The sequence below is a fragment of the Phoenix dactylifera genome, chromosome 1 (genome assembly GCF_009389715.1).
Source record: "Phoenix dactylifera cultivar Barhee BC4 chromosome 1, palm_55x_up_171113_PBpolish2nd_filt_p, whole genome shotgun sequence".
NCBI classification, from domain to species: domain Eukaryota; kingdom Viridiplantae; phylum Streptophyta; class Magnoliopsida; order Arecales; family Arecaceae; genus Phoenix; species Phoenix dactylifera.
In genome coordinates, this window is record NC_052392.1 from 22,180,509 (window position 1) to 22,195,284 (window position 14,776).

A 14,776-nucleotide genomic window follows, 5' to 3' on the forward strand; every position below is an offset into this window, starting at 1 on the left:
CCAAACAAACTGTATGGATGCGAAAGTTCATCACCAAGCTTGGAGTGGCACCCTCCATTGATGGTCCAGTTCCATTATTCTGTGATAGCACTGGGGCCATTGCTCAAGCGAAGGAACCAAAAGCATATCAGCGGACCAAACATATTTTGCGACGATATCATCTTGTTCGAGAGATAGTAGAATGAGGTGATATATATCTTCAGAAGATCAATGGAAAAAAAAAATCTGGCTGGCCCATTTACTAAAGTTCTCAGCACCAAAGAATTCAACGATTACAAGTCAAAGATGGGTATACGATATTGTATCGATTGGCTTTAGTCCAAGTGGAAGTTGTTGGCAATTATGTCCTGAAAGACAATCGTCAGCCTACTGATGATTGAATTTTATATTAATTAATAAAATTAATAAAAGTTATTGGGCAATGTTTTATTATATATTTTGTATCTTCGTGAACTCAAGTACTGTAATGAAGTCCTTAAGACTCTATTAAACGATAAAGGAGGATTTATCTACGAGTCCTTAAACTAATTCGCAACCAAACGAAATGCTATCACTAGGACAATAGCATTATCAAGAATAGGTCGTTGTGTGCCATATACGTTGGTTGTCCTCTTAACCAAGAAGTGTAGAGACACTGATATATTAAACAGGTGAAGTATAGGAGTACATTTCACTGAATGTGACCAATTTCGGAACGCTCTGCTGTCAAGAGATGTTCTGAGTGGATATGGATACAAGTATCTCTCAGATCTGAGATCACCACGATGACTTGCAAGCAACTCACTATACTTTGGTACCAGACTATCTAAATTTCTAATTCAGTGATGGAAGGCTACTAGGTGCAGTCAAGTACTTGCGAAGTCGGTGTGTGAGTTAAGATGGAATTGACCTCTCATGGTGACAGAAGATAATGCCCTTGTGTTCAATTTAGCAAAACTTTCGCTAGAATAATACTTGTGAGGAGTCATAGGATTTGTAAAACTGAAACACATTTTTGGATGCACTGATTAAAGAGTTGACAGAACTCTGAAGTCATCCGAGGCATTTGGAGTCATAGGGATTAATTATACGATAACTATAGTCCAAGGGTTTCAGAATGTTGCTTTGCAATTATTCGGCCTATCCGGACGTCGAGTACCATTGCTAGATGGTCACTTCGATTAGTATAGAAAGTCATTCTTGTGCTACCAGCTTAGGTTCGAACCTATGGGGTCACATGCACAGAAGTTTCTAGGTTGATCAAATAGCTGATCAACGATTAAGAATCGTTCAGGGGTACATCGGTCAATTTGATTGACAAATTATCCTAAGCAAAAGTTGCAGTAAAATAATTATTGATTATTAAAAAATTAATTAGCAATTAGATTGCTAGTGAACTCAATTGATTGAATGATTGAGCTTAGGTTAAGCCAAATTGAATAAGATTCAATTTGGGCTTCATTAGGGTCTGACCTAATTGGATTGGGTACGACCCATGTAGATTGGGCTCGATCCAATTAATCAGATTTGACCTAATTGGATTGGGCTTGACCCAAGCCTATTAAAAGTCTCCATTTGATAAGGATTTTAAGTTCAAAAATTCAGAAATTGATAAGAAGAAGAATTCCTAAATTTTAGGACCCTAGCTTTCTTTCTTGGAGAAGAAAGATACCTCATCCTTATCCCTAAAATTAGTGGCACATCTCCTCTTTATTTTTGGCCAATTTTTGGCATGAGGAAAGAGAAGGCATGGGTATATTTTCTAAATAAATATGGCGCCTCAAACCTTCTTAAAGAGATTAGAATGAAATCCCTAATTTATATGGATGTATGGTGCAAAAAAAAAAGGTGGCATGCAGCTAAAGTTGGGACGCATGAACCCCAAATTTTTAGGGATTCAAAGTGCACCAAAAAGAGGGATAATCATCTCCTCTTAGCTGCCATATTTTATAGAATTTTTGGAATTTTTATCGGCCAAAATTCATTGGCTACATGAGGTGTGAGGCGTGGGAGTCTTTTGTCTATGAAAGGACCCCCACGCCTAGGGTTTGGGGGTGAGAATTTTTTGAGAGACCTAGAAGTTTAAAAAATTCTAAAACCAGCCACCTCTCCTCTTCTCTTTCCTCTCCTTCATCTCCATCCTTCGTCCTTTCGAAGAAAAATCAAAGGTTGAGTGCTTCGAAGGAAAAAGGATCAGTCATTGCAGCACCTCTGTGCGAGCTAGCACTTACACAGAGGAAGATCTTCCTAGAGCTTCGCGTGGGCTATCCATAGAGGCTGGACGCATGTGCGGCTACAGAAGATGATCAAGGCATCATCAAAGTCCTCAAAGCAAAAAGTTATGAGATCTAATCTCATTAGAAATTAGGATTAAAAATCAACTAGATTGCTAAAATTCTGCATGACTACATGTTAGACATAGAATTATGCATACTTGTTTAGGATAAATGTTTAAATTTTTGGATCTATTTTTGTTGTAGAGATATGATCTTTAGCATGCATAGAAATTAAATAGTTTAATTCATGCTTCCGCTGTAAAATTTAGAAAAATATATGCATGCGACTACTAGGGTTTCCAACATCTAGCTCCAGAGTTATCAATTGAAAATTTTTTGTATTATGCTTGTATTGTCGATGATTACTTTAAATACTGTTGGTTAATTCCTCTACACCTCAAATTTGATTTTTCTTCTGCTTATTTGGCTTTTGAGCGTTATGTCTGTAGGCAGTTTGACAAGAAAATAAAAATATTTCATTCAGATGGAGGAGGAGAATTTATAAATGCAACACTAATTTCACATTTCAAAAACGAAGGGATATTACATCAAATCTCATGTCCAAATACTCCTCAACAGACAGGCTCAGTTGAACGAAGACACCGAGTGATAAGAGAACTTGGCATGACCATGTTTTTTCACAGTGGTGTACCTAAGTAATTTTGGGTGTAAGCTTTTCATACAACAATGTTCTTAATAAATAGATTATCTTGCTCCGCGATTGAGTTCCACACTCCTTACTTCAAGTTTAATAAACGGCATCCTGATTATTCCAATATAAGGGTCTTCGGCTCACGATGCTACCCTTATACTTGGAAAATAAGAAAAACAAGTTTAATCCTAAAACAATCACTTGTGTCTTTGAAGGTTACAGTGACAACTATAAAGGTTACAAATGCTATCACCCCCCTACACGAAAATTTCTGATTTCACAACATGTTGTGTTCGCTAAGAATATCTTCCCATATCGAACAACAACTCAACAAATTCCTCTCCATCCCCTCCCACTACCAATATCTGAATTCAACGAATGGATTGTTTTGCATAACACTCACAATAATGGTTGCTCATCTTTGCAAGATATATCACACCTAGACAGCCCATCTTATATACCTCTGAGTGATATCAATGTCTCCAGAACTCCTTATCAACCAGCTCGAATTATTTCTTCTGTAAGTAATACACCTTCAATAGCTGCTAGCGATATTTCCAGCCTATCCACAACTTCTGAAGAGCATGTAGACATGGTCCGTACTTCACCTACTGATCGGCAAGAACAGCATCAGGATGTTGTTACTGCAGCACCTGAACCACCTTCGAAATCCCTTCATCTTGCACCCGAGCAACTAACTTCAGCTGCTTCCACACATCCCATGATCACGAGACTCAAAGATGGTATTGTAAAACCAAATCCCAAGTATGCACTCATTGTAACCCGACATGATATTCCACAGGATCCCAAAACAGTCAAAACAACACTCCAACACCCTGGATGGCGAGCTGCAATGGTAGAAGAGTTGGATGCTTTACATCACAACAAAATGTGGAGATTAGTTCGTCGCACAGCAGACATGCATGTGATAGGTGCAAAATGGGTCTTTAAACCATAGCTAAAAGCTGATGTTCCCTTGAAAGGTTGAAAGTTCGTCTTGTAGCTAAAGAGTATCATCAAGTTGATGGCGTAGATTACTCCAAAACATTCTCTCTTGTGATCAAACCAGGCACCATTCGACTAGTCATCAGCCTTGCACTGGTTTGTCATTGGGAAATACGTCAACTAGATGTAAAGAATGCCTTCCTCCACGGTCAAATCACAGAGGATATATACATGGTTCAACCACCTGGAATGATAGATCCCGCCTATCCCAACCATATGTGCAAACTTGAACATGCTCTTGATGGCCTAAAACAGGCTCCAAGAGCATGGTTTGATCGATTCAGTTCATTTCTTTTGCAGTCTCGTTTCTTTTGTAGTCTAATTGATCCATCCTTATTCATTTGTCACTCATCTCATGGAATACTAATCCTCCTTCTTTATGTTGACGATATGTTAGTTACAGGATCCAGCCTCGATTTGCTAACTAAGTTCATTGCAGTTCTAAATAAAGAATTTGCCATAAAAGACCTCAGCACACTTCATCACTTTCTTGGAATGGAAGCCATTTCTACTTCAGACGGTCTTCACCTATCCAAACTTACTATGCTTTCACAATTCTGGAACACCAATGGAGAGCAAAACTAGTGGTCTCAAGGATGACACACCGCTTGAAGATCCAAGTTTCTTCCGTGGTTTAGTTGGATCTCTACAATATCTCTCACTCACTCGACCAGATTTAGCATTTAGCATTAATTTTGTGTCACAATTCATGCATGCTCCCTGCTACTCCCACTTAAAAATGGTTCGACGTATTTTACGATATGTAAAAGGGACGTTAGATCTTGGATTAAACTTTAGCTCACACTCTACACTTGATCTCTTTGCCTTCTCTAATGCAGATTAGGCAGGATGTCCTAACCCAAGACGATTTACCACTGGATTTTGCACGTTCCTTGGCCGTAATCTCATCTCCTGGTGTGCCAAGAAGCAGAATATTGTGTCCAAATCCAGCACGGAAGCATAATATAGATCCATGGCTCATACCACTGCAGAACTCATGTGGCTCACCCTCATCTTGCGTGACTTGCGTGTTCCTCGACGCACTTCTCCATTTTTTTTTGTAACAACCTGAGTGCTCTCTATATGACAATTAATCTGGTTTTTCATGCTAGAAGCAAACACATTGAGCTAGATTATCACTTTGTTCGGGAACGGGTTGCTCTTGGTCAAATTGTCACATGCCATGTCGGAATAACTTGCTGATATCTTCACCAAACCTCACCCCAAAGCCGCCCTTCACCATCTTTGCGACAAGCTGTGTCTCACGCCCCGACACATCTTGATGGAGGGTATTAGCGAAAAACCATCCGATCTCAAGCCACGTAACATGGAATGATAAGATGAAGGCTTGAAAATGGGAACAAACACCCATCCAAAGAGAGGCATGACGTTGGGATAAGCTTGGTTCAAGGTAATCTGTCTCCAATAAATCTTAAAAAAACCAGCCAACAATCAACTGTTGTTTCAGCCAACAACTAGTTGCTGTTTCAACCTCTTCAGATGTGCAACAAACGGTAACTTCAACCCAAACAATCCACTGGATATTTAAACTTTAAATGCATTATTGTTGTAACAGTCAATCAGAGAGAGCTTATTTCTCACAACAGTCTACGGTCTCAATCTCGTAAACAACATATATATTGATCCATACAGAATAAAAATTTAGTTCTGGTGCTCACGTTTCAGAGTTCAGAAACTTATAATAGTTTTCCAGATTTTCCTCTTTTTTCAGTTATAAGCAGGATCATGTTTTAATAGAATGAGAAGAAAATGCGAACAATATTGCGGTCGTAATTGAGGGAGGAGGGGATTAGGTTTGAAGGAACGGTGCCAAGAGAATTTCTGCTATATTTTATTGACATTCAGCATGCACAAGATACCAAGGGGATTAAGGTCCAATAGCATAGCACTCTCTGTACTCTACCGGCTCCAAGTCTCTTCACTCTTCCCAAGGGTCTCTTCCCATGCCCAACGTTTCAGAATCTGTTTTGCATGGGGACCTGGAGTCTAAAAACGGACATAAATACACAGCAAAAATTGTTGTTTCATCACGCAAACTACTGGCAATTTTAAATGCAAGTCTTATGGAGCAGAAAGAGAGAGATCTGGCTCAAATGAGTTTTGTGTTGGCACTCTTTGCTGATAATGTTTCAATACAACACCAATTAGAACAAGCCATACGTAGCAATGATGGAAGAGTTGGACAAATACAGACACAAGTTATGATCAACAGTGCATTCTAAACTCTGATAAGCCAAAGCACCAATCTATACGCCAAGCGAACACACAAGAAATAAGAGGCAAGGAGACCTACTTTGATCAAGGTAACTGCATGGTTTAAGAAATCTGCCCAGTTGATAATTAACTTCGTGAACACTGAAGTAGGCACATGAGCAAATGGGTAATTGTTAAAGGAGTTTAATTAATTAACTCATCTGCATGGAAAGCAAATCAATACCATCAAATTTTATAAGAAACAAAGTTGAGCATCGTTTGATTCATCTGACTTCTGAAATTCATAACTATGTACAGTTCTGCTCATAACCAAGTCAGCAACAAGCTGTGTAATTCAGGTTTCATAAAGGAGAGGAAGGGCGTGGTATTTCCGATATATCCTTCATTCTCTCCTCACCAACAATTCAATGAATTTCTCTCATGCATTGATCTTCTTGCCTTCAGCACCCGAGAATGCCCAATGAGGTTTAGCAGGGGCGCGAGCCAGAGCCTTCACTCCAAGTGGATTGTCCTTGCTCTGTTTACTCACATCAAGCAACACACAATTAGATAAACAAACAAAATCCAGAATAATATCAGGATATGAAATCAACAAGTGATTTCGCATTAAGATTTTGTCAAGAAGAGATATATATACCAGCTGACAAGTTCCAGCCTTCACATTGCAAACTGGGTAATCATGAGGGCAGCAGCTGTAGTGATCCTCACAGCAGGTGGCACCCTCAAGAGGGCAGCACCCCCAGGCAAAGCAGGAGCGTCCATACTCATAGACGCAGCAGCAGGTGGTGCCGGAGGGGCAGGAATAGTATTTGTCGCAAACAGTTGGGGGATTCACAGGAGAAGGAGGGGAAGGAGCAGGCTTGGGTGGGTTCTGGCCCTTCTTAGTAGGGTAAGAAGGCTCCATGGTGATCCCGCACTTGCCGGTGGATATGTTGACATTGCGCTCCATCCTGATATACCCAGACTCTCCCCAGTCACCACCCCATGAGTTCCTGACAATCCAGTAGTCCTTGCCATTCTCGGTGCCATAGCCAACAGCAACAACACCATGGTCAAGATCAGTCCCACATCTTCCGTTGAAAATTCCCTAGAAATAAACAAAAAAACAAGGTTAAACTGCTAATGTCCTTTCATAGTTTCTTACACAAAAATTATTTGGATCTGATGGACATAACTGTACCCTAGTGTAGTACATTTTAAACCATCAACAGTAACTAATCAAATGGAAATGACTTAAGCCAAATGACTTGCATCATCAGTTGTTTGAGTTGCGAAGTTTCAAGAACTCTGCCAGAACTCTTAATATGAAGATAAAAAAAAGAATCTATATCTCGCGCCTCATCCTGGTCATCCCCGAGCACTGCAAATCAGTTTTAAGTTACTTTTTTGATGTAATTCCCGCCTAGAAAAAAGCCAGAAACCTCCAAAGAGGACCTATTAAAGCTCTTAAGCCGAGGAACGGAGTTTCCATATCAAGAGATATCGATACGCCATGAAAAGTTAACAGCCACCACAAAGCAAATCTTGATGTATCCCATAAAACTAACAGAAAAGGAGCTTTGCAATTGCATTAGATATCAACAGATTCTGATAAGAGGCACAAACCACTTTATGCATTCAAAGAAAACCAAATGTAAGGTTAGCATTGGATTCCTACATATGATTTAGTTCTCGATTTCAGATATAATTTCCAGAGCAAAACAATCCAACAAGTACCTAATCAAAGCCCTCCAACATAAGAGATGCCTGACTTCATAATTACGAATTCCATGATTATCTAAAAATCATTCTAGGGCCCACCACCAGAATGGTGAGGCTAAATCATAACAGGGAAGGTTCCATTCAAATAAGACTCAATAAAATGATAGTATTAAGATCATTCCAACCAAACTTATCATGCGATGCAACAAAAACCTCACCGAGTGGTATAGCTGGAACTCCCGGCCGCCAGCTTCAATAGCGACGCTGACAGGCTGGTTTGCGACAGCCTTCTGCAGGGCCTTCTCATCATTCACAGGAACATCTTCGTACCCATCAATGGAGACAACCTTAGCGTTCTTCTGCAAGGAAGAAGCAAAGAAAGAAACCAATCACAAGCAAAACTCCAAAGCAGCAAACACATTCCTGCAGAAAAATGACCGAAAAACGCACCCTGTACTGGTCGCACTTGCCATCATGAGCCGTGTAGGGGTAGTCCTCCTCGGTGTCGATACCACCATTGTTGATGATGAACTCGAAGGCATAGTCCATGAGGCCTCCGTTGCAGCCCTGGTTGTAGGCGTTGTCGCAGTCCACCAGCTCCTGCTCGGAAAGGGATATCAGATCCCCTGTCACGATCTTGCTGATCCCTTCCACCGCAGCAACGGTCGAGAACGCCCAGCAACTCCCTTCATCACCACAAATGCTTCATCCATCAGAATCCAATTGTTTCCACATCCCGATAATGGATTACAGGTTTCAAACCTTAACCACTAGCTTAGCAAATGGAGGGCAGCGCCCGCATAGAACCTACGCGGACCCGTATCCGTCCGTTTAACGGGCGTTTAGGCTACATCGGAACAGAAATTTTTATGCGCCAATTAAATTCGGCATATGATTTAACATAGATTCAAGAAATCCGGCGACTAATACGAAGACTGCTACTGATTACTGTTCCTCTGGAACACAAGTAGCTATCGTGCACCATCGACTTGGACCCGAGGATCCGAGAGAAAGAGACACCAGAGAAAAGGAAAAAAGAGAGGGCGGTCAAGAGATCAAAACACCATTGAAACGGTGGGTGCAGCTAAAAGTCAACCCGTATCCCAGACAAGGGTAAAATAGTGATTTTATTTTACTTTGGCCGGAAGAAAGGGAAGAGACGGGGGATAACTAACCGCAACTGCCCTGGTCCTTGACGGCGGCGACGGCACCCTTGACCCTCCAATCGACGGACTCCGGCAGAACGTCCCCGGCGTCGTAACGGTAGCGGTCGCTCCCGACACGGGCCCTCCGGCGGTGGCCAGCGGGGCGGGTGCCGAGGTAGACGGCGCGGTACTCCTCGTTGGTCATGTCGGCGAAGCGGTTGAGGCCGAGGCGGAAAGAGTGGTGGCCGGCGTCGGCGTTGTGGGCGTCGATGAAGCGGACGTTGTCTTTGAAGATCTCGAACCTCCGCTCCTTCTCCCCGAGCGCGTTGTACGCCCGTCCGTGCTTCGCGAGCCACCCCTCGTAGAGGAGCCGCATATCCTCCTCGCTCCGCTCCAGCCCCCGCACGCCGTGGGTCTCGTCGTAGCTGATGATCGACATATCCGGCGCGGCGGACGCAGCCGCCGACAGGCACAAGAGGAGGAGCGCCGCCGCCATGGTGGCCTTCGAACCCATACCCGTAGATCAAAGGGTAGGAGAAGAGAAGGAAGGGGAAAGCTGGGACTTTTCCTCTTCGGCGCAAGGGGCCCGGCGGGCTTTTATAGGCGGAGAAGGGGAGATCTAGCTATGGGAGTTGCGTAAAAACTCGAAAAAAATTTACCTTTATCTATTTTTTATTACTCATCCTAAATAATTAGTCTGTGGGAATAATAATTAAAGGCGGTGACCTATCGCATGTGGTTATCGAGAAGTGGGATAATTGGAATAAGTGGGGTTACTTGGAATTGGAGATGGAAGGAGGTGGGCCAACCAAAGCCACCTTTCATCGCGGGGAGGAGCGGGGGAATCGTTTCTCCTCCACTCATCGCACAAACTAACTCAAGTCTTCTCTTTGACCGGTCAACGTACTTTAGCATTCTACCATGTCGTTTACGTCAGATAAATTAATCCACAGTGATTTCGGTTTTTTTTTTTTTTTTTTTTTGCTAAAACGGACAATTCATACTACTCGAATACGAATACATCCAACAGAATCTGCGAACAAAAGGTTCCGAAATGCTCCGGGCACATCAACCCCACCAACCCAAAAGGTGCCTCCTGAGTGGCTCGCAACATACGCCGCCACCAGTCTGCCGCCCCATTCGCCTCACGATATACATGCATAACCTGAAAAGTAAGCCCCTCCCTCATCAACCATATATCATGGAGTAACGGGTGAACTCCTCCATCACTGTGAGGGCCCTTCCGGACCCATCTAATCACTGTGGCTGAGTCACCCTCCAGAAGAATGGAGCTCGCCTGAAGTACCTGTCGTGCATACAGTAATCCCATCCAAGCCGCCCGCAGCTCTGCCCCTGGGACTGAGGTATCGAAGATCTGACAACCCCCTGCTGCCACCATGCTGGAGCTCGGGCCCCTAATAACAAAACCTGCTCCTCCTCTCCTGCCTCCATCCAAGACTGAGCCATCAAAATTGACCTTGAGGAAGCTTAGGGGTGGGGGCTCCCAGGTGAAAAACACCGTGTGAGTAGCTGCCGAAGCAGAATGAGGGCCCCAGATGTCCCGAGCTGCCAAAGGTCTATGATCCAGATCTACAGAAAGAAACTCTACTGTTTGAGCCTGATCCCGCTCCATCACAAATCGTGGGGACAGGCTAGGCTCGCTAAAAACACGGGCGTTCCTGGCCATCTATACCTGGTAAGCTGTGCAGGACGCCCTAATAGCCACAGACCTCATCTCGGTGGAGATGGAACAACGCCGGACCTCCTCCAGAAAACTATCCCTCCGGCTCCAGACTGCCTCCTGAATCCCGGATAACCTCCAAGTCCCCCTCGCCCAGACACACTGGAATAGTGCATGATCCACTGACTCATCTGCCTCACAATACTGGCACAAAGGAGGAATGCTAACTCCACGACGACTCAGCTCCAAGCTCGTGGCAGACGATCCCATGCTACCTTCCAGAGGAATAATGCAACCCTCTGGTGTAGTCCAAACCTCCATATCCAGCCACAGTCCCTACCCAGGTCTGACTCCTGCTGAAGAACCCGAGCGATATCACCAACCTTAACTCTAGCCCTACAAGTGGTGCTCCAAACCCTAATATCTGGACCTGCCGATCCCGGGATGGGGAGGGCTCGAATCCGCTCTGCTAAGTGCTCTCCGAAAAACTGGCCCAACCTGTCAACATCCCACTCTGCCTCCCCAGGCATAAGCAGGTCGTGCACTTGGAGCCCCACAGGCCCCTCGTCACTGATCATCGTCGGCCACAGCCTCAGCGGAAGTGCATCTACCCAAGGGTCCTCCATCACATCAACGCTCCATCCATCGCCAATCAACCACCTAGTATGTGCCAGTGCTGTAGGTATATACCTCCCAACCTCACGCCACATGAAAGATGCCCTCCGGCCGCCCACCACCTACCCAGTTGAGCCTGGCCGACCGTATCTCGCTATCATGACCTGACACCAGAAACCATGTAGCTCCAGAACAGTCTGCACTGCACGTCGCGCCAGGAGTGCCTCCCGCCTCGCCAGCAGAGACCGCACCCCCAAACCACCCTCCCTCAGAGGAAGGCATACTCTCTCCCAGGCCACCAAGTGTACCCCATAGCCCCTCCCAGAGAAGCTCCACAGGAAACTACGCATAAGCCGCTCTATCCCCACCAGCACCATCTTCGGCACACTAGTATGGGCCATAATATAGACAGGCATGGAGCAGAGAACTGACCTAATGAGCGTCAACCTGCCCATCATAGAGAGTGACGAGGCTCTCCAACCCTCGAGCCTGCTCTGCACCCTCTGTATCAAAGTGGAGCACTCCGTCATCCGCATTCTCCTCCCTGTGATGGGGACACCAAGGTAGTCCAGTGCCCCCTCCTGCTCTCGCATCTCCAATATCGTCCTGATCTCCCGTCTGACCCTCCGCTCCGTGCTCGGACTGAAATGTATGGATGACTTCTGGCGATTGATTCTCTGCCCAGACGCCGTACAATACTCCATGAACACCCTCTGGAGGGCTCGCGCATCCCTCACCCTCGTTCTGGCCAGAAGCAGACAATCATCTGCAAAAGGTAAGTGACAGTGATCTCGTCTTCTCAAACTTTTTTCTAAAACAGTAAGTATAATTTTAACGTCAATAATGCGTGATTCTCGAGGAGATTGGAAAGCCGGGATTCTCCCGTGGATAATACGTGGCCGACGGCATTTGGTTGACGCAAGGGAACAGAGTCTTTCTTTTTCTTTTCCGGTATACAGCAGAGTCTTTCTTTAGTAAAGAAATGCCTTGGCGAATCGGAGGACGTTGGAAATGGAGATCACGGCGAGTCTTTCGTTATTGCAGGTGGTGGCTGGCGAGCACCAGCTGGTTGACGGGATGGACCGAGTATTTTTTTTATAAAAAAAAAACAAGGCAAGGTTCGATGTTGATAGGCAGCATAAGGATAACCGCGTATAAATTATAATGCTTTATCCCGGATAGCATAGCCACCGTCGGTACTGCTGCCACGGTAATCTCGCCTATAAATTTTCTTATCCTTTCACGTGTCCCGAAACCGGATATCTTTATTCTTTTATCTCATTTTTCTATTTTGAAATTCGAAATTGCGTGATTCGTAGATGAGGTTGGGAATCGGCGGTTGGAATCTCGGCGGAATTGTCGTGGATTCCACGTGGCACAATCGGCTGTCTAGCGTGAAGGGTCGTGCGTTTTTTCAAATAAAGAAAGACTGAATCATAAAGTTGTAGACTGGTAGCCGACTCCTCCGGTGGACCAGCCTCTCTTCTCCTAATCTTCACCGTTCTCGGGGGCCCTTATTTACTATTGACCGTTAAGATTCTAATCAAGTCGATTATTGATAAATTGAGAGCATTAGATGTCGCCGTCATTATGTACTTTGTTGTGTTCTTGATCTTATTGGAGATAGCACGTCAATTTACTGGATTTATGTTCTAACTGCCGTTGCATAGATGAAATCGTCTTTCTCTATTTGAAGGTTGTTAAAATCTATACATCGTTTCTATTTGACAAAGAGTCTTGTTTGTAGTTAAATTCACATTCCTGGCATGGATTATGTCTATTTGGCATCGACTTATAGCTGATTTATCCTAAGTCTGGAAACACAATTTTGGTATGGAACTAACTAAATTTGTTCTAGGTCATCATGTATGCAACTAGAACTTACAAAATGTGGACATAGAGGATAGATCATGTAAACCTTTACCTTAGATTCATATTATGTTTTTGGTGGTTTAGCTATAGTATGAACATGTTGCTTAAGAGCACGGAAATTAAAGTTTACAATCTATCTACTTGTAGTAGAAAGACTCTATTCTGAACCGTAGTCCATCTAAATGAAACCTTAGCCTATCGAACCTAAATTCGGGACCATCTCGCCTAGACTCTAACCCGTCATCCAACTCAAACCCTAGCGCGTCTAATTCAGCCTAATCCTAATCTTTGCTGACCATATCAACTCTGCCCCTATCCAAAAAAATCTAGCTTAAATCAACTCCTCCGTTTACAACCAATCAAACCCAAGCACCCTTTCCCAACCAATCTGAACACTTCCTTAGGCCTATATTATTATCTTCTTAAATCCAATTTATCGCAATTTGATGACCTAACATAGAAAATTAAACTATTTAGCCTCTAAAATATCGTACCTATTGTCCAAATTGAATCCAAACCTTTTATGAATTGAATGTAGGTTTGGATTAGATAAGTTGTTATTGGATTCTTTTATATCCTCCGCCAATGAGTGCACACCAAAGAGAATCTTCTCTTATATGTAAAGGTGTGATATGATAAAACCAGTTCCATTTTAACCCATCTTCTCTCTTCTATGGATCTCCGAATATGCCTCTACCTCAACCACATTATTTCCTTTAACTAACCTGATTCTCTCTCCACTCTCCCTTTGCCATGTACTGACCATCACGATATTTTCACATACTCCATCCTCTACATCTTATCCTAACTTGACTAAATGGTAAATCTAAATTTTTTTCTGGCAACCAACTTAATCCATTTGAATGTTAAATTTTCAATATACATTAGCTTGATTTTGATGCCCCATGTTTAGGTTGTACGTTTGTGTGAAGTCAATGGCAAAATTGAAAGTAGCGGGTAGAGCTGATCATGGATCGGACTTGGGTATAGAAAGTATTAAATTTGAAATAGGTCCAATCAAAAGCCCGATTAAAAATGTATATAGTCTAGGTCCGAGGCCCAGCCTATGATCAGCCTTAGTGGCGAAGGAATAGATGTTTATGTAATTTCAGCTCTTCAAATTAACAAAATCATTCTTGGAGGTGATTCCCAAACTGCCATTAAGTAGATTAACAGCAAGAATAAAAACTATAGCCTACCTACTGCTTGTTGATATTTGGCTACTTATGCCGTAGATCACTCTGGTATGTGTCGTATAGAAAACTCCCCCTCTATACATCAATTAAAAGATATTTTATTTGTAGATGCTTATGGAGGTATTATATTTGAATTAACAAAGAAAAAACCTTTGATTTCGAACATGCTAGATAGATTGCTAACTGACCTACAAACTAGGGCTGAGCATTGCCACATTAATCCTAATAATATGATAAAAATGATATTTTAGTGGTTACATAACTGGTCCATGGCTTCCAAAATTCCACAATCCATACAAAAAGTTTGTAAATGAAGAGACAAACATACTCAGAACCCATCATTATTTTACTATTTTTCTTATACGGGAAGTCTCCCCACCGGCACAATTATATTCTAGTTTCATTGAAAAGGAATTCAA

The 14,776-nt window shown here is 43.1% G+C and overlaps 1 protein-coding gene across 1 annotated transcript; it reads right to left on the reverse strand.

Annotated features, from left to right (window-relative positions):
• Positions 1–6,317: 6,317 nt before the first annotated feature.
• LOC103724365 (low-temperature-induced cysteine proteinase-like) lies at positions 6,318–9,570 on the reverse strand. Its single transcript, XM_008815595.4, has 5 exons — positions 9,024–9,570; positions 8,299–8,534; positions 8,067–8,207; positions 6,785–7,234; positions 6,318–6,664 (listed from the first exon to the last, which is right to left on the reverse strand). Exons 1-5 carry the CDS (start codon positions 9,505–9,507, stop codon positions 6,566–6,568), a joined length of 1,410 nt encoding a protein of 469 aa, XP_008813817.1. The 5' UTR covers positions 9,508–9,570; the 3' UTR covers positions 6,318–6,565.
• Between the last annotated feature and the right edge of the window lie 5,206 nt (positions 9,571–14,776).

Coding starts and splice junctions, on each gene's coding strand:
- LOC103724365 (XM_008815595.4), bottom strand. CDS start 9,507: ATGGGTTCGAAGGCCACCATGGCGGCGGCGCTCCTCCTCTTGTGCCTG. Junction 7,235..8,066: donor AGTTCCAGCTATACCACTCG/GTGAGGTTTTTG, acceptor GTTTATTTCTAG/GGAATTTTCAACGGAAGATG. Junction 6,665..6,784: donor AGGCTGGAACTTGTCAGCTG/GTATATATATCT, acceptor GTGAGTAAACAG/AGCAAGGACAATCCACTTGG.